The 21,009-nt window shown below is 35.8% G+C and overlaps 1 protein-coding gene across 1 annotated transcript; it reads left to right on the top strand.

Annotated features, from left to right (window-relative positions):
• The first annotated feature begins 141 nt into the window (after positions 1–141).
• On the top strand, positions 142–19,401 carry USP (UDP-sugar pyrophosphorylase). Its single transcript, XM_088944109.1, has 17 exons — positions 142–578; positions 691–795; positions 4,790–4,906; positions 6,689–6,829; positions 6,906–7,005; positions 7,266–7,393; positions 7,494–7,565; positions 7,732–7,796; positions 8,004–8,064; positions 8,172–8,289; positions 9,475–9,599; positions 13,395–13,471; positions 13,841–13,946; positions 14,309–14,368; positions 15,447–15,527; positions 18,656–18,895; positions 19,025–19,401. Exons 1-17 carry the CDS (start codon positions 462–464, stop codon positions 19,157–19,159), a joined length of 1,848 nt encoding a protein of 615 aa, XP_088800235.1. The 5' UTR covers positions 142–461; the 3' UTR covers positions 19,160–19,401.
• Positions 19,402–21,009: the final 1,608 nt, after the last annotated feature.

Raw genomic sequence — 21,009 nt, 5'->3', positions numbered from 1 at the left:
GTGGAATATGCTCTTTTGATTTTACATTTTCGCCCCTGCCCCCCCCCCCCCCCCCCCAAAAAAAAAAAAAAAAAAAAAAAGAAAAAAAAAACAAAATAACAGCTTTCGCCGTTTATCATCAGAAGAAGCAATCTCCCCCACGTCATTTCTAGGATCAGATGCATTTCCATCCGATGACAACTAGCAAGTCCAATTTTGTATGATGATGCACTACAAACCGTCAGATTGGAACTTGTAAGAATGAAGAGTTTTCAGGATTGGCCACATCTCTGATCTTCACGATTTTACCGGTTACTCACGGTCACAGCTAGAAGTAGTTCTCTATCTACGTTAATCTTGCTCAATTCCCTGCGGAGATCTGCTCAGAGAAGGATCAAATAACTCAAACAAGATCTCTTCTGCTTCTTATATTCTCTGTTCTCCGCTCATTTTTATTGGGACGTTGGAATTTAAGTTACAGGATGGCGACGGAGCTCGGATCAGCTGCCGAGAAGCTTTCACAGCTAGACATCAATGGCGACTGGGTTGCTTCGGCTCCTAATCTGCAGAAGAATCTCCCCATTCTTTCGTCAGACCAGGTATTCTCGAATTGAATCTATCAAGAAAGAATCCAAATGTCTACAGTCGTTGTCATTTGTAAATTCGACTCGTGCTTATAGTCATCTAATAGTCATGGCCATTGATTGCCAGATTGAACTTGCGAAGATGCTATTGGAGATGGGGCAGAGTCATTTATTCGAGCATTGGCCAGAGCCAGGGGTTGATGACGGAGAGAAAAATAGTTTCTTTGATCAGGTTTAGTTTTTTGTTATCTTGGCTCCTATTTAATGCATTTACTGGGTGCTAGCTTGTTTTGTTGTTGATCAGTTATGCAACCGTCTTAAATTTTGTTGAAAATTACGAACTTTATTCTAAACTTCCTTTGCTCTTTGAATATGTACAGTGCGTCCATAATGGATTTCTATCAGTTGGATTTGAAAGAAATAAAAATGTTTTAGTAGAAAAATGGTTATAAGACGAGGGTAATGTACTGGGAGATGATGTAGGACAACAAAATTCTATGCATAAATAAAGGGTAAACAGACCTGAATCAGATTTGTGAAAGGCTAAAGATATATAAACCGGGAAGTGGCTCTCCGAGGGAGTGCTCCTTAAGTGGACATGGAAATTGAATCTGCTTTGAACAGATTTTCTCCAGTAAGTTACATAAGTAGGAAAATTGGTTGTTGGATTCCTACCCCCTCCTGATCTCATTGAAGCCCAGGGGCAACGCAATGCTATTTCTTGTTTGGATCCACTTTAAAACCATATGTTTGGTTCTACTAAAACCACTAAAGCGGACTTCATAACTTAGTAAGTCTGGGGACTTTGGAGGTAGGTTCTTCACTGGATTTGGAAAAGCTGGTGGAATTTGCACCTAGCATACCAAAAGACAGCTTTATTTCTAAGAGAGCTTTGATTGTATGCCTTTCCACACAAGACCTGCTGGTGCTGCTAGGCATTATACATTCTTTTTAATTCATCTTATGTCAGAACCACAAGGAAAATCTGGAACTCTTCTTCTTCAAGCGCCATTTCTTGGATGATGTATGGAGAGCCATTCTTCACCTACTCAACTCATCTTGGAGGATGATTTTCGCCTGGTTTGGTGAAGTTATTTGGATGAAAAGGTACTCCCTGTGAAATTGAGTGGCTGGTACCATTGGTTGGATTACCTTTTGGAGCATGCTATATAATATATAGTCTGAAAGGAACCGTAAAGGTTTCCGATTTCCAAGGTCATAGTAGGACAACAAGGTGGATACTCATTTGAAAAATAAAATTTCACTTCCCTCTGGTGAAGAATTAGAATCTAGTTCTGGATATTTGGAGATGCAACACTAGTCTAGCAAACTTTGACCTTCAAGGTGAAATGATCTTGATGCTTCAGCTACTTATATATGGACAAAACTTGCAGTTCCATTTTGGTCATTAGGTAGTCATGGTTCTCTTAATCAAGGCAGAGATGGTTCTGGTGGAATCCGTAGGGATCACAATATTGAACCTACTTGTTTATGCTGGTGCATGCAACAAGGAAACAAATTTTGATGTTAGCTATTTGGCATTCTTCAGGTATTCTGAGTGCCTATCTTAAGGGGGCTTACAAACGTGACAGTTAGGACAGATCTGAAAAGTGTTGCCAGTTGGTCAATAAAGAAACAGAAGGTCCATGGTCAGCAAGACTCATACTGAGTAGATTGTGGAGCTGTATACAGAAATTGAGTCTTCTATACATGAGTCTATTTAGTTTTCTTTTTCTTTTTTTTTTTTTTGTGGGAGGCTTATCGGGTAGGGCAGCCAACTTCTTTGTATCATATTTTAATAGAAATGTAGAGGTTTTATTACAACCTTAGCACTCCCTCTCTGATTTAACAGTTATGCAAAAAGTGAAAAGGACCAAACTGTATGTAGGAGATTGCATAGTTTTGATAATGGCATTTACCCATTAAAAAAGGGAGGTGGATTCACTCAACCAGGGCTGCAAACTGTATTCAGTTGTCTGAATTTAAATTTGAATTCAACCCCATTAAGGGAAGATCGAATTCGATTGACTTATAATTGGATCAAATATGGATCCAGCCCTATTCAATCCATTATAATCTGATTTTATTCAATTTAAATATATATTGCTCATATTTACTTAAAATTTATATTATATCCTTTAGTAAAGTTGGTTTCAATGTTGTGTTTTTACTAAATTGTCATAGTTTCAAGTTTCATACAAGTTTCAATTTATTTTGTTCATTAAATACAATATCAAAGTCATTTTTAGTTCGTTTTATTAATAATAAATAAATATTTTGGTTAATTTAGGTTTGATTTATTTATACTATTCAATATCCCCTTGCAATCCGAGTTGAATATAAATGTGATGGATAAATCTGATTTGAATTCGATTATGAATGAATCATATTTGGATCTACGTATATCCTTTTCAATTTGATCCATTTGCAGCCCTATACTCAACATCTCTAACTAAGGAGCCACTCAACCTGGCCAATACTTCTGCTTCATTTTACACTTGATGCAAATCTGAAATCTCAAAACATAATTTAAAGAAAGATCTGGAAAGGTTCTAGCAGAAAAGCTTCTTTCTTCCATAGGATGCCTAAGTAAGGGACTCTCCTTATGCTGACCAACTCATTTCAAAACCCAACATCGACCAATTGACTAAATACATGATAAAATATTAAGTGACTTGACTAAGTAAATGACTGAACAATAATAACTCTTTCACTGGATATGGAGCTGGACCTAGGTGGAGCAAATAGGTCTGCTGGATTTTCTGGAATTTACACATTATTACTGGTCCTGATAAAAACTTGAAAATGGATTTGGGCTGGGCCTACATTGGGAGATGTAATAAAAGATGATGGAGTTCTGAGAAAATGCAACTATATAAGAGTTCTCAACCCATCACTACGCTCAACAAAAAAAAAAGAAAAGAAAAGAAATCATCACTACGCAATTGCTCCCTTCTCTTATCACCATGTTCCTTGAAGATGTCAAACATCTGCTATTTTTTTTTCCCAATTTTCCCTCCTTCCATCAAATTTTATTTTATTGCATGCATTCCTGAATCACCACCGCCTATATGTGGTTTATTCAAAATGACCTATGTGTATTTCAAAGAGGTCTATGGCTCAATTGTTTTCTGCAGTGCATTGTAGCCATGAGATAGCCCTATTTTGGCTTACTCACCCAAAAGGGAAATAGGAACTAGTGGAACTAGATGTTTCACAGAGTTTTGAAGACGTGCTGGTGCATTACAGTGTACTTGATTTCATGCTGTTCTCGTGAACAGTATGGTTTGATTAATGAAATATTTTCTGTTACTAATAAAAAAAAATCTTGGAGTGGTTTCCCTTTTTTTCATCATAAAAGATATGGAAATTTACTCCATAGGGTGCCTTCCTGGGAAGAAAAATGAAAAAAGATTTTCTTTTCCAAGTGGTCATGGGGAATCCAATCCCTCAAGAGTAGAAGCTTTCATGTGGTTAGTGTTAATGGACAGCATTCTCACCCAAGGCAAGTTGAAGATAAGGGATTTTCACTTGGCAAACATATTTGTGCTTTGTCTTTTATCAGAAGAAAGTATAGTTTATTATTGGTAAAGTGCAGTTCTTCAAAAAGTATTTGGGATTATTTTCCTAAAATCTTCAAAATGGAAGGATGGTCACCTATTGAGTCGAAGGCGGTTTTTGTGCCATGGCCGGATTTCAATGGTGACATTAAAGCAATTATTTTATGGAGCTGCATCCTTTTTGCAGTATGTTGGGAAGTCTGAAAAGAGAGGAACAAAAGAATCTTTGAAGGAAAACTAAAGAGCAAGGAGAAAATAGGTGCTGCCATTAGAACAAAACTCATGGATTTGGTGCTGATTCTACCAGAATTTGAAGGCTTTAGAAGAGAAGACTTTGGTTCAAATTTCTGGAGAACTGTGAATCTTGTTCATGTAATTTGTCTGAAAAAGTTTGAAGATGTTTTTTTTGTTGTCACCTGGATATTCTGTATCTTTTTTTTTATTCATAATAAATTTTCTTTTTTATTTATCTTCAAAAAATGTTTTTGAATATTGATTTTATTGCCCAAGTCTTTGACTTCCCCTTTTGAAGGTCTATGAAATTGTCAAGATGAAGGCCTTTCTAGTTTGGCATCTATTTTATTGAATGAATATTACTTTCTACCAATATAACTGTTCTTAAACTTGTTTGTCTATCTTGTTGATTTTCTTTGGTGTTTCCACCAGGTTGCTCGGCTTAATGGAAGCTATCCCCGTGGTTTGGCATCATATATCAAGAATGCCAGAAAACTTTTAGCCGATTCAAAAGCAGGAAAAAATCCATATGATGGCTTTACCCCTTCCGTAAGTTATTGCAGTATTATTGTCCATGTCCTTTTTTAACTCGTTTATCAAACCTATCATCATATATGTTAATGAAAATGTGGAAATAAATGGAATCAAAAGATAGTTGAGGTTTTTTTTTTTTTTTTTTTTTTTCTGTTTTTTGATAATTTGGTTGCTGGAGAGATGGTGCATCTGAACCTTTTTCTTTTGGTTTTCTCTGTCATTGTTCTTAAGATTGGTTACATTGTTGAGTTTTTGGTTGTTCTTTTGAAATTTGCATTATGATTGAGTGTTTTCTCAACAATCCTTATTATTTTTTGACCTTCTCTTGTAATAAATCTTCTTTTATTTTGTTATGAAACTTATAAACGAAATCTTGTCTTAAACTATGGCACAAAGCAAGATCTCCTGTATAATAGTGATAGGCTGCTTCCTGTGTAATCCTTTGGGGCTTCCCATGTGTGTTGTACATCTTTTCATGTACCACCTCTTTATCTAATGAAATTCTGTTACTCTTTCTCAAAAAAAAAAAAAAAACTGGAATGATCCTTTACTATTTCTCATATAGGAATTAAGTGCATTTCCATGTAGAACTAGTCTACCCAAGTACAAAGGGAACTTCTATGATGGGAGCTACTTGCCATGTAAAACTAGTTAGATGTAACCATGTGCAGGTTTCTGGACAATATATCATAATTGATACTTGAAAGTTGTTTTTTCGCTTTCTTTTCCCTTTTTTGGTGCATCTTCACTGCTTATCTCTGTTGCTGCTGTGGCCATAATATTCTGTACTTCTGCTTTTACAGTGTCCTGTGGTAGCTTTTAGCAAGTATTCTCTGTTTATATATTCGAATTTCATAATTGTCACTATTGTGGCCGTAATTTTTTGCACTTCTGTTTTTAAAGTGTTTTGTGGTAGCTTGTGGCTTGTGCAAGTATTTTCTGTTAATATATTCTAATTCCTGAGTATTTATTTGAAATTATGGTATTTAATACAAATATTTATTTGAAGTTATCCATCTATGTAATTTTTTTTTCTTGAAGAAGTAATATATTTATTTTATACGAAAAGAAACATGTACAAGTATAGCCCATTTACATTGAGTGACTATACATTGGATAAGGATAGGGAGTGCGTTTCAAAAATAAATTGGTTTTCAACCTCCCTTTACCTTAGTTTTATACAAAAAGAGTCCCATAATCAAAATATGACTAGTGGGGGATATTACTAAAGGCTTTATGCACTGCTAATTATGAGTGAATTGTGGATACTGTCTTCTGGATAACATGTTCTAATGATAATGCTTTGTTCTAAAAAATTCTGAGAGTTCTCTCTCTCTCTCTCTCTCTCTCTCTCCCCCACTGGCCATATAATCACCAGTTGTAAGATGCTCCACAGGGTTCTTCCTTTGTCACTTAGGCCCTTCACTTCCACCTAGCCAGTAGCTCCATCAGTGTCCTTGGGCTGCACTGTTGATAATTTACCATCTTATAAAAATATGAAAGCACAGCTGAGCTAAATGGGCAGTGAATAGGTGGTCTTCCATTTTCCACCCTTATAATTACAGAAAACACATGCTGTTGATGGGAAGTCCGCACCTCTGGTGATCAGCTTGTTTATTGTTAAACACTTGCCTGGTGCAGCTGTCCCAACCATGAATGAGACTTTTGATGGGACAGGAGGGACCCATATGGCTTGTGTGAGAAAGTCTCGTAATCAGTTATCTGTCTATGTAATTTAAAATTTGAAATCATGTATTAACAATCTAGGTTTTGAGATGTTAAATTGATTATTTGCAGGTTCCATCAGGAGAGGTTCTGACCTTTGGTGATGAAAACTTCCTTAAGTTTGAGGAAGCTGGGGTCATGGAAGCAAGGAATGCTGCATTTGTTCTTGTTGCTGGTGGGCTTGGGGAACGTCTTGGGTACAATGGGATCAAGGTAATACTATCACAGAGTTATTTGTTTGCATCTTTAAGTAGCAATGTTCTTAGCTCTGCCTGCTTATACATTGCAGTTGGCTCTTCCTTCAGAAACTACAACTGGCACGTGCTTCTTACAGCACTATATAGAATCAATTCTAGCTCTACAAGATGCTAGCTGTAGATTGGCCCAAGGTTGGTAAACAAAAGTTGTTCATCATCACTGAAAGGAATTACTTGACTTATTGAAAAATGCAGTTACTTTGGGCTCCCTTTTTCTTTACTTTTTTGAGCTTTCTGTCTCAAGCTTGCTGTAGATCGATGCATGAAATGCACTAGTGATGACGCCATTGCCCTTGTGTGTGTGCGTGTGCGGAGTAATTGTTGTCATGAAATGCACTAGTGATGAGCTTTCTTTATGTGTTCTGCTAATGATGGTATTTTGGAATATTCAGGTCAATGTCAAGCTCAGATACCATTAGTGATAATGACATCTGATGACACACATGCAAGAACTTTGGAGCTTTTAGAATCAAATGTTTATTTTGGAATGAAACCTACACAAGTGAAACTTTTAAAGCAGGTTTGTGAATACTCAATACTATGCCCTGTTTGAACAAAGTATTTGGATTTATAATGTTTGGAGTGGTTGATTCCCCTCTTAATCTACAAATTTATTTCAGGAAAAGGTTGCATGCTTAGATGATAATGATGCTAGGCTTGCAGTAGACCCACATGACAAATATAGAATTCAGGTACAACTCTTATATGACACATATTTTACAGATTATAACAAGAGTTCAAGTCATACTCTTGAGATGATGATGATTTCAAAACTGTAATCACTTTGAGGGTTTATTTCTTCACTTTCTTCTCTTTCTTCACTTTTTGGTTCCTTTTCTTGTGGTCTGCATCTGGCAGACGAAACCTCATGGCCATGGCGATGTGCATTCACTTCTTTATTCCAGTGGCTTGCTAAATGTATGGTATGCATTTTTCTTCTGATCCAATAGTTTTTATTTACCCTATCAATTTTTTGTTCCACTCCTTGTTCATATCTTTTGGTTACTGTCGCTTATGCTGGTTCATTGCTCACATAATTTGAAGTAATTGTATTACTATCTCCTTTTCCCCTAGTTCTGAATGTTGTGTTTGGGCATGATTGAATTTTTACAAATTTCATTGTTTTTCAGGAAAGATGCAGGTCTAAAATGGGTTCTATTTTTCCAAGACACTAATGGACTTCTCTTCAAGGTTTGGTGGCTCAAATGTTGTTATGGTTTGATTTTCTGTGTTTGATGTACTGCTTAATTACTTTCAATGTTCTTCTATGATTTCCTTTCTTTTTTTGTGTGTGTTAGGCAATTCCAGCATCATTGGGTGTTAGTTCCATTAAACAGTATCATGTTAATTCTCTTGCTGTTCCTCGCAAAGCAAAAGAAGCTATTGGAGGAATCACCAGGCTTACTCATGCTGATGGTACTTTCCCTCTCTAGTGCATCCTTTATCATTATATTGATTTTTCATTAGATTAGAAAAATGGTACAGTACAGTGAGCAAATATGCATAGTAGAGACATAAGAGATAAAACAACTTATCTCTCCCCTTAACTGCACCCTTCTTTTACAATTGTGCCCAGAACAGAATTTGTTGTCCCACCCCTTGTTTTGCTAGAGTATCAGCAGAAGAGTTAGTGATACACTTGCACCAGCTGAATGATACTTCCATGTCCCTAGTTAGTCATCTGAATTTTTTCTTTTCATTGTTGTAGATCCACATCTTCATTTCATCACCATGAAGCCAATTTACAACCAATTGTGAATTCCCTTCCACTATTAATTTTCTAATATTCAAAGACCTTGCCCTTTGAATTCCTTCCATCATTGCCAAGGCCTCTGCTCTAAGAGAGTCTCCCTTTCCCACCAGGCTTCATCTCTAAATACACATCCAATTCCTGATGGTCCCAGGTTTCCCACGCTACTACCATCAAAGTTAAGGTTGATAGATCCTGTTTCTGGTGGAGACCAAAGATGAGTAGTAACAGGTGTATAAGGGACAGAATTTGCCACTTCCTTCATTTTCTAAGAATGTCATTGATAGTTACATTAGAAAAGGTTTCTAGAGATTTGAGCCAGTGGGCCACCCTAACCATTATTGTTTCAATCAAATCTTCCTTGCTTCTTTCCTTTTCCAAGAATAATCTTGAATTCCTTTCTTCCCATATTGTCCATAATATCACCACTCTAGTGCATCTCCACATTAGTCTTCCCCTCTTATTTGGCCATGGAAAGATTGAAGGATCAAATAGAATGAAGGATCAAGTAGTTTTACTTTTTTATCAACAATTCATTAGAAGATGCTTATTAAGGTGCTTTAATTGTGATTTTCTTATTACACTGCTTCTTGGATTTGGGGACTAGATAGTTACTATATGCTTGTTGTTGTATGAGAATTAACTTTATGAAGATTGAATGTGGTTGCTTTGTCTTATATCATCCTTTTGAACAATTACATATTTTAAGTGACACTACTTACTAATTTATGAAATTATTTGATTGGCTATTCTACAATAGGATTACAAAGACCTATGCTGCTATCTTCTGATTGACCACTAGGTTTCATATCAAGTTTCGTATTTACTTGTAGACTAAAAATTGATTTCAGGGAGGACAATGGTGATTAATGTTGAATACAATCAGCTTGATCCTCTGCTTAGAGCAACTGGATATCCTGAAGGAGATGTGAATTGTGAAACGGGCTATTCTCCTTTTCCTGGAAATATAAACCAGGTAGATTTCTCACATGGACAGTAGTTTTACTATTTCCTTTGCAATGGCATATTAGGTAAGACTGCTCACTGTTATCACTCCTTGAAGTCTCTCAGTTTTGCATTTAATAATTTTGTAGAATTGGTGTAATTTGGTTTCTCTTAGTCTCCTAGGTTTCTCAATATTACTGTGAAGCCATCTAGTTCCAATTATAAATAAATTCTTTTATTATATTGAAAAGATGAACTAATACAAACAACCTTGGAGAGGCGCAAGCTGCGACCTCAAAATAAACTCAAATTACAATTGAGCCCAAGACAAAAGTTCCCTAGCTGCCTCTTGCTTGGCTAGACAGTCAGCCAAGGCATTTGCTGATCTCCCCACACATTGTATTCTTACACATTCCTTGTCAGCCACTTGAACTTCTTTACTTCATTCCTGAAGCATGACACTACTGACTCTGGGTTTTGCAGCCAGCTTATTACCACCTTGGAATCGCCTTCAACTATTAGCTGTTCCACCCCTAGTTGAGTTGCAAACTGTACACCTTGCAGAGCAATTAATAATTCTGCTCTAGTAGAGTCTCCCACTCCTAAAGGAAGAATACCGCACAGCCTCACTCCTCAAGACCCCTCTCAAACTGGAAGGGCCTGGGTTACCTTGATTGCTACTATCAAAATTCAGCTTCAAGAAGCCTTTAGGGGGAGGTGCCCAACTTGTTCTTACTCTAACCTTGGAAGAGGAACAACTTGTCAATGCTGACCAATTCCTCCAAAAATCATTAAAGGATAATTGGTGAAAAAAATCCGGGGATTCCAGCCAATGAATAACCCTATTGAGGACACAATCCTTAACCTAGTTCCAATTATTATGTCTGCTTTCTAATTATTTTCTGTTATTTGAACAGTCCATCTATAAAACTTTTCTCGTAACCCATTAATCTAATGCTGCCCAAAAGGTCCTTTTGAGTCCTTGAGATCATCATCTAGCTTCCGAGTTTCTGCAACCCAATTTATGCCTTTCTACTCCTAGTCTTAAATCTGTTATTAGCCTTAATACTAGCTTCCAATCTACCTTGAGTGTTAGCCCATTTCAGCCTTCCTGAACCCATTGCAGCCTACGGTACCCAGATACCTGTACATGCCTAGCATATCATATTTGATACTTAACAGATACTGCATGGATATTTCTAGATGTTCTTTGTAGCATTGATACTTTTAAAATATGTATAGTGGGCAGTTTCTGTACAAGGCTCTGACATGTACATGCCTATAGTGGTGTTTTAATGAATTACCTTACTTTTTTTCATAAAAAAGACAAGACATAAGTCTTGAGAAGTGACATTTAGCAAAAAAACTAGATATATATGCATGACAGGCATATTACTTGGGATACCCATACCCATATTTACGTCAAGATTTTTTTGATAAATATATTTATGTCAGGATTTTAGGAAATAGGAATGTAGTATCTCTGTTACCTTTATCCACAACCTGTATCTGGGCATCATAGATTGCAGTCCTAGTTGGGCAGCACTTTTTTTGATAGTAAGGAAAATAAAAAAAATATTAAAAACAAGAATTTAAAGACTCAGGTAGAGAGATTTCACCAAATATACCAAAACAGATACTGATCATAATGTAGCAACCAGTGTTTTAAAAGGCGTGGGAGGTGTACGCCTGGAGACGTATGCCAGAGGCGCTGATAATCTGATACCTCTGAGGTGTATGCTTTATGTGTAAGAGGCATGCGCCTCATATGCTTTTTTCATGAGGCATGCTAGAGGCATACACCTTATGTGCCTCATGCATACCTCATATAAAAAGACAGAAAAAAAAAGAAAAAAGAAAGAAAAAAGGAAAGGAAAGGAAAAGAAAGGTAAGGGAAAGAAAAGAAAGAAAGAGAAGAAAAAAAGAGAAAAAGAAAGATTTTTATTAATAAAGAAAAATGAGATTTTTATTAATATAAAAGAAGGTTCAAAAAAAAGAATTTATTAAAAATAAAGAAAAATGAGATCCTCCTTCCTCTTCTTCCTCCTCATCCCCCTCCTTTGAGGGAGGCCTACACCTCCTTGTGTTTGGAGGCTTACACCTCTTATGTTCTGAACTATGCCTCACGCCTCTAGGTAGTGGAACGCCTCGCGTCACACCTCCGCATTTTAAAATATTGGTAGCAACTCATAAACAAGGGGCTGATATTAAAAACAAGACACCCCAAGATCAGCATATTCTCACCTCTTTTCTTTGTGTATTTCTGTTCCACCTGCACAAACTGTTAGTCATATGCCCTAAAACCAATTAGAAGGGCATTCTTGTATTATTCACATGTATTATTAATAAATGGGCGTTTTTGTGATTAATGTCTTTTCTTCCATAATTACATGAATTGTCCTTGGGTTCTATGTCAAGATTGTATATTCTTAAGTATGCTAAGAATTTGAGATGTGCTTTTCTTGGTATGGGATTCTTAATCAGTTTCTAGTTGGAGGATTATCAAGTGGACTTTGATAATCTGGTTAGATTGGCAGGCATTATGCTTGCCAATTAGTCTGTTCCACCTGCACAAACTGTTAGTCATATGCCTTAAAACCAATTAGAAAGGGCATTCTTGTACTATTCGCATGTATTATTAATAATTGGGCGTTTTTGTCATTCATGTCTTTTCTTCCATAATTACATGAATTGTCCTTGGATTCTATGTCAAGATTGTATGTTCTTAAGTACGCTAAGAGCTTGAGATGTGACTTTCTTGGTACGGGATTCTTAATCAGTTTCTAGTTGGAGGATTATCAAGTGGACTTTGATAATCTGGTTAGATTGGCACACATTATGCTTGCCTCAAGTCACTTGTGTGCAGACACTAAAGCAAATGCGTGGGTGCTTGTTAGAGAATAAGTTTACTGAACTTAACCCATTAATAAACCAATTACATGGATGCCTTGTTTATGAGGCATCATGGATGCCTTGTGTATGAGCCTCGATAGTTTAATTGTACAATCACTTATACCCTGATCAAGGGATTTAAACATGCACAAATTGGCTATGGTGGCTTGTACGTGGAGGTATGTGAATGCACAAAATGGAATCTACCACCCTCCATGAGGGAGAATGTCCTATGCAACTGACACTGATGTGACTCAAGAAGTCCTTGATCAAGGCAGTATGGTTTATGGAAAGAGTCCCAAGTGTCACCATATGAGTCATCATCAATTCAGTGGACATATGATTGAGCAAATAGGGTTTGATAGATTCACCATGACCCTTTGTTCTTTCGGGACATTGTATGATAGAAGGGTCTACCTGCATGGTAACCATAGATGGAAAGGTTCAATCCATCAATTCAAACTATTAGGATGGTCATGATACACTGCTAGGTGTCACTAATGATTAGTGGAAAGGTTCAACCTGTCAATTCAATACAGAGAGAAAGAGTTCAATCTGGAATGCTGAAAGAGTTTGACATTAATTGCTACTACCTAATAGTGTTGAACCTAAGAGGTCACACACAATAAGGGGCAAAAAGCAGTCAAAAGTAAGAGGGAAGGGTGTGATTGAGTTCAACCTGTCAATTCAATACAGATAGGAAGAGTTCAATCTGGAATGCTGAAAGAGTTTGACATTAATTGCTACTACCTAATAGTGTTGAACCTAAGAGGTCACACACAATAAGGGGCAAAAAGCAGTCAAAGTATGAGGGAAGGGTGTGATTGAGTTTGGCATTTTTTTTGGTGAAAGTTATATAAAATTTATTGACAAGTTTTTTATTAATGATTTCATTAACTAATTTCTGGTGAACCTGATTCTTCTATTCATGCAGCTGATTTTGGAACTTGGCCCTTACATTGAAGAGCTCACAAAAACAGGAGGTGCAATTGAGGAGTTTGTTAATCCCAAGTAAATTCCTTTCTCCCTGTTCTTTACTTTTATGCAGTAGCAATGATTATGATATTTGCCACAGTGAAAGCTCAAAGTCTGGCTTTTGATTAGCACTAGGGTGTACTGATATAGTATCAGGAAAGTGACAACCAAAGACATTGCACTTTGGATTCAAAGGAGTTCCAAAGAAGCTCTAGACTGCATCTTTGGGATGATTCTCAGTGTTTACATATATAATTTTGATGTTACTACTAATTAAGAAGGCCATAGTTCAGTTTGTGATGCAAACCCTTTCTTGAGAATGCAATGCATGCTTTTCTTGCTCACTAATATCAATCAGAATTTTATTAATATATTTACTTTACATTTTATTTGTCTTTACTCCAGATACAAAGATTCTAGCAAAACTTCGTTTAAGTCATCCACTAGATTGGAATGTATGATGCAAGACTATCCAAAAACATTGCCCCCATCTGCAAGGGTTGGATTTACGGTAAGTGAACCTGAATTTGAGGCTGTACTTTCCTATCATTTGGATGATGAAAAGAAATTATTGTTGCTATATTTTAGTGGATGATGAGAATAATTCGTTCAGTGAAGGGTGAGAAATAAGTAAAACCAGAACAGAAAAAGAGGAGAACCATATGATACAGGAAATTACAGTGGTGCTAATTCTTATCTCTAGTAGTTGATGTTTTGCCAAGATCAAATATTCTAGTTTTGGAAGTTAATACTTTGGTATCGTATGCCAGGATATCAATAGCTTTTCTTTATTTCTTAAAATCAATTAAAATTATTAATCTGTATCATGTCCAGAACTATTGTCAAATAATGGGCTGCTATTTGACCTTTCAGGTGATGGATACATGGCTTGCTTATGCACCTGTGAAGAACAACCCTGAAGATGCTGCTAAGGTACACAATTCTTTTTCTCAAAAACTATGATATTGTTTATATTTGTCATGCATACTGCATTTCTTTGTTTCTTCTTGACTAATTTCTTCAGAAAGGTTAGGGGGTTGAGAATTTGATCTGATCAAATCAATTAGAATAGCCCAACTTATTGTTAGTCCTGATATTGGCATAACATCAAATGTGAGTTCTTGAGAGAATTTGACAGAAGTTGCTTATGCTAGCCTGATGCAACAACATTAGCATGCATTGACTAATATTGTGTGAGGAGTTGAGTCCGAAATGGCAAAGTGATGCTTCTTTTGGAACCAACTTTAGCTAACACATGTTCAGTCCAGCAGGAGTACACTCTGTATGATGAATGTGAGCTGCTAACCTGCTATTCCAAATCCCCTTATGGCCATTAGGAACTGAGTTAGCTAAAATAGAGATGGATAATGCATAGAGATTGAACCGAAGGGGAAATTAACAAAGCTGCAGTTTGACCACTGTTTACTGTGCAAAAGATTTAGATTTCAAGGAATAACAAATTCATGGAACAAATTAGCTGAGATGAAGTCATTGATCTCAGTGAGGACTGTGAAAGAGAAGTTAAAACATGTAGATTTGGGTGGGTATGCATAAAAAAAGTGGGAGGGGATTCTGTCCCTCCTCTAGCTTGCTTCTGTACAGATCCATAGATGTACATGTTTTGGAAGTGATTAATACAATACATTACCTAGTTCAAAAAGGCACTATGTGTACCGGTAGACATAAGACATGGCTACAGATAGATTGGAATGAACAAGGGGATTTGTTTTGCTGACTACAGATAGCAAGGAGGAAATGACAGTGATGGTTATTGTAGTTTCCATTTTAAATTTACGTCTCATCTATTATGCTTAAAACTTTGTATATTCTTTTTTTTTTCTTTTTATAATTAAAACTTTGTATATTCTTGGATTCTAATTTCCTTCCTAGGTGGACAAATAATCTAGAAATTCTTTCTTTTGATGCTCTTTTATTGCCATGCTAGTTAGAAGTTTGTGAACTCACATGCTTAAATGATATTAACCTCTAGTTTGGTCCAATTAAATTGAAGGTACCAAAGGGAAATCCATACCACAGTGCAACTTCTGGAGAAATGGCTATCTATCGGGCAAACAATCTCATTCTCAGAAAGGTACTCAATCATCTGATTGTATTTATGGAAAGCCCTGATCATAGTATATTCAGTTTGGATGTGCCATTTTTAAATAATTATCATAACAGTTCTTTTTAGAATCCACCCATTCAACCCTTGGTCTATGAGACACTGGATTAAAAAAAAACCAAGGCCTTAGCTTCCATCCTGAAGTGCTTGTTCATATGGGCACCCAGACCTGTCAATGGATTTGCTAGTTTTCCAGCCAGGACAAGAGTAAATTGGAAAGACAATTGGGGATACCAGGACAGGAGTGACTTGGAAGGTCAATTGGGGGATACCAGGCCTGGGACTGGATCTGTAACTTTAGGCTGAAACTGAAAATTGATTATATGGTATCTCCGAGCTGTAACTATTTATCATTTTCATCTTTCCAAACAAATTTTCTCTTCCCATTCCGTGCTTTGACAACACATCTGAAAAGGAGTTTGCATTTATCTTAACCCATTCTATTCTCACTTCCATATCCTTGGTATATGGTCAACCACTAAAACCTTTTCTACTCACTGTTGTAGTTCCACAGCTTAATTTCTTCACTTTGTAACCACCCCATTACTGGTTTTGAATCTCCTTCAATAGTTAATTTCCTAATGTTCGACAGTCTCCTTCAATGGAAGTATAAATATATTCTTCGATTCCTTTCTTACATGGCTCTCGATAGAGCATAATAGCAGGACATGATTCATGTAGCTGTTCCCAAATAGTTGGGTAGGCTGAGTTAGGTTTAGTTGAACTTGACTCCTTTCTTAAATCCATTGAAGTGTATTTGCATGCATAAACATGCATATATGTGGGTCAATGAGAGAGGGCTTATTTTCCGAAGATTACCACATTGACTGCTTCAACTGCAATGCTGACTTAGTCCGATGACTAGTAGATTCAGTAAAAACAAAATATGGAAAGCTAAGTAAATTGTATTTTTTGAAGGAAAGGTAAATTGTATTAACAGCTATGATCTGTAGAGGTTGCACTTGTGAGTTACACCATTACTATGTAATTTTAAATCTATGCTTTAAATCTTTTAAGTGGTATCTCTCCTTCCTTGCCCTCCTCTCTCTCCTTCTTTTAGGCTAACTAGGACATATGTCGGAAATGTCAAGGGGAAATATTGTAAAAATTAGGGACATTGTGGAAATATGCAATGATATTTTGTCAAATGATAAAAGAAGCATTAATACATATTTTTAGACTTTTATCTTATTTCCAACCATTATATAAAGCTAAGAAACTAAGATCAATAACAAACTAGTAAATGATGATTTACTGATTTATTATGCATTTTGATGTTTTTACAAGGTTATCTGATATTTTCTTTTCTTATTTTTAATTCTGATTTATTATAAATTCTAATATATTTATTTCACACTAGTAAATAGAAAACATTTATTCTGATTTTTTAAATATTAAAGTTATAATACATTATGTTTTATTATAAATTTAATAAACTGATCCTCCAATTTGTAGTATTAAGATTATGATAAATTCTGATTTCTTATAAAACTTAATGAATTTATTATGATTTTTTATACTAAACTTATAATAAATTATGATTCAGTATAAAATTTAATCAATCTATTCTGATTTTTTATATTAAATGTAGAATATGATTTATTATAAAATTTAATAAACATTTTCTGATTTTAATAAGCATTTAAAAAAACACTAACTAGTTAATATTTTATTTCTTGAAAATATTTTATGTTTTATATTATAAAGTAGTTACTTTATTCTTTTGTTTTTATATTTTGTTAATTTTTTTATAAATATTTTATTTGAAATATTAAATAGAAATTATTAATGGAATAATTTATATTAATATACTGTATTATAATAATATAATATACTAATATATTATATTATTAATGTAAATTAGTTGACATCCTGTTGACATTATTGACATCCCGTCGACATAATAGGAAAAACTGTCTTTTTTTGGTTATTTGGACCAATTTGGTTGACATTTCCGAAATATAGGAAATATCAACCAAAATAATGTAATTTTTATATTACCATCCATTTTCATGTCGGTGAGCCTCGACATTGACATATGTCGGGCGACAATAGCGACATTTCGTGACATTTGAAACCATGACTGAGAGGAGGTTGATAGTGACGATTAGGGGGATCCAAGTTGCCAAGGTCTATCTGGTGAATAAGTCATAAGTAATTTCTGTTAGACCAGGTGGTGGACTGTGAGGTTGCTACAGCCAAATCTTTGGGCTTGTTCTTCCTTGAAGGTCAGGAGGTGGCATGTGCTGTCTTTAGGATATTGAAAGAGGGGGAGAGATCAATGCTGACACAAGGATAAGAGGAGAGCAGGTGGTTTATTGGGTAAAGAAGCTGGTTAGGGGTGACCTGTGAACATGTATTTTGTCATGGCTGTTGTTGCTTATTTGGCTTGCTTTGTCCGGTACCTTGTGACCATGGTTGTGGGTACTGATCATGGGTGTTTTTTTTCGCTCTGTTATTTGTATTTGTTATCAGGGTGATCCTTTGTTTCTTTAAGCCTTCAGTTTTGTTTTCGAGTGTTAATCAGTACTCCCCAACATTTATGTAGTTTATTTATTTTTTAATATATTTTTCTTTTATTTTATATATACACCCAATGTTGGTCCCAGCTATCTGGGGTTTTGAAGGGGTGTGCTGGATGAGGGCCTAACCTTTGGAATTTTTTTTTCATGAAGTGACCACTCTCAGAGTCAAACCTGTGTACTGACAAAACACATCTGGGTGTTGTAGTTATCATATCCAGTTCAGACTTCATCATCTGTTTTCCCATTGTTTGAGATAGAAAGGAATTGATTAATATAATCATAATTGTGCTCTTATTTATCAAAACAAGCAATGGCCCTTGTATATATAGCCATTGGTAATCACCCATCAAACACTTCATTAGAGTCCAAGGGTTCACCGTCAAACACTGACAAAACACACGCTAGGTGGTGTTGTTATATCCAATTCAGACTTCACCTTTGGTTTTCCCATTGTTAGACTTGGTTCTTTGATAGGAAGGAATCAATTAATATAATCATAATTGTGCTCTTACTTATAAAAAAATCATAATTGTGCACTCTAATGTGTTTGGTCCATTCTTATTTGTTTACCAGGCTGGTGTCAACGTAGATGATCCTGTAATTGATGTATTCAATGGTCAAGAGGTTGAAGTGTGGCCTCGAATTGTATGGAAACCAAAATGGGCACTAACCTTTGCAGAGGTGAGAAGCAAAGTGGGTGGGAACTGCTCCATCACTCAGAGGTCTACCATGGTGATAAAGGGCCGCAACATTTTCCTTGAGGATCTCACTTTGGATGGAACACTCGTTGTCAATTCAGTTGAAGATGCAGAGGTACATACCCATATATATCTCTCTCTCACACACAAACACACACAATCAGCCAGCATGTGTTTATATAGAAGAAAATTTGTGGAAGAAAGTACTGAATGTGTATTGATGGCAATATCTGTTATTTAACAGGTAAAAGTAGGAGGTTCTGTGCAAAACAAGGGTTGGGTCCTGGAAAAAGTTGATTACAAAGACACCTCAATTTCTGAAGAAGTAAGGATTAGAGGTTTCAGAATCGACAAGGTTGAGCAATCGGAGATGAATTGAACTGGGCCTGGGATCTTCTGCTCCAAGTCTTGTATGCAAACTTTATTCTGTGAGGGATTGCTTCTGTACAATGGGTCAAGTTGACTCTTAATAAAGAGTTAGTTTTGTTACAGGGACATATATTCTTTTTTTTGTTGCTTCAAATGAAATATCCAATGAATTTTAGCTGCAAAAGGGTAGCTGAATGTAATAAATTGTTGCTCTGCATTTTTAAATCAACTCCTGCAGAAAAGACTTCATAAGACTTCCTCCTGATTTTCCATATTTCATATAAGCAATAGTCAGCTTAGTGTTGTTTCAATTTATTTATTTTATACGAAAGCAGAAAAGTGCATGGTCCAAACAGAGGTTTCTGCTTGATTGCATTGGTGGTGCATTAATTTTCTTTTGGTATGAGGCTGAACTACACAGATGGTTTTCAAATGTGGTGTACAAGTGGTCTAATGTATTAAATACCACCAGATCCCCAACATTGTACAGGGGACAATGATGTCTTGATAGCAGCTACAGTGGTTGACTGTTGGTTTTTTCCTGTTCACTGTTCAGGGGAAGGGTTACGTTTTACATCAATGACCTGAAATATTTATTAATTGAGCTCTGATGAAGACAACGGATGCATTTATGTTTAACTGAAGAGAGAAACAGTTGTACCATTTTCTTATGTTAAATAGCAACCTGGCTGGTGATAAGGAGTATATTTCTTTGATATTAATCATTGATCCTGCTATTATTTTTTGCCTAGCAGATGTTGATTTCGCATTCAGTGAACTTTTTGTTGTACATTGTAATCACTTGGTTGTCTTGATCGCATCTCAGTTGTGCCTTCGATTAATCATCTTACACTAGTCATGGAATGTCTGATGCATTTGGTGGCTCCGTGTGGTTTATTCCGCTGAAAATAAACGAAGTAGCGTTGGGACCAGATCATTCTTGATCCTTCTTATGATGTCTACTTTGTAATCTACACTGTTGATGAAGACATGGTGCTTATTCAAGGATTATCACAAATCCAGAGGGGGGAAGGAAGGTTAATCTCATGTTTGTATATGATAGGTCATCTGTTTGAGGCAACCCATGTTTGTTATCAATTTTGTCTATATCTGGAATTGAAAACCTGTCTACACGCCAACCTAATTACAACTGACCTCTACTCCAAACGAAAAGCACAAATTGAAAGAAAAAAAGTATCATGCTGAATTAGAAGGAAATGGAACATCAACTCTCAACTAGTTATTTATTTAGCAATCAAACACTTGAGACACCTATTTAAGTAAATAATGTATAACTTGATGTTCTCCTGAAAACAAGTACTGTTTGAGCAACATGGTCTCCTTCAATTACTATACTAGCAAGTAAACCTATGTGCATGGGATTGAATAAAAAACTGATTAGAGTAGGGTTGGCAAATTTGGGTCCAGGCCAGGGTTAGTCTTGGGTTGACTCTTAAGTTGACCCAACCCGTTTATAGAGAGTAATGGTGTTTATTTTTGATGAATAACTGAAGTATTTTATTGATTAATATCAGAAAAGTGAAAATATTACAAACCTTCGGTAGGGTAGCAATTACTACTCTACCCCAATATCAAGTAGTTGTTACAAGAAATCCCAATACAATTGATCCCTATTAACCCCTTGCTTAGTTAAATAATCAGTTAACCTATTTGCAAAACTGTGCACCCATTGTGTCTTTATAGCCATGTTCCTTGTATTCAATCCGTTTAAGTTCATTTCTGTAACCCCAAACTACTTTATTACCATTTTGCAGCCAACAAATTACAACATAAGAATCACCTTCTATGATGAGTTTTGTGATATTCAGTTCTCTTGCCTGCTATAATCCCTGTAACACT

This window comes from Nelumbo lutea, chromosome 5 (assembly GCF_056320005.1).
Source record: "Nelumbo lutea isolate HS-2025 chromosome 5, American lotus-T2T, whole genome shotgun sequence".
NCBI classification, from domain to species: Eukaryota; Viridiplantae; Streptophyta; class Magnoliopsida; order Proteales; family Nelumbonaceae; genus Nelumbo; species Nelumbo lutea.
Note: the sequence above shows the minus strand (reverse complement) of the source record. Positions and strands in the feature narration are given on the sequence as shown.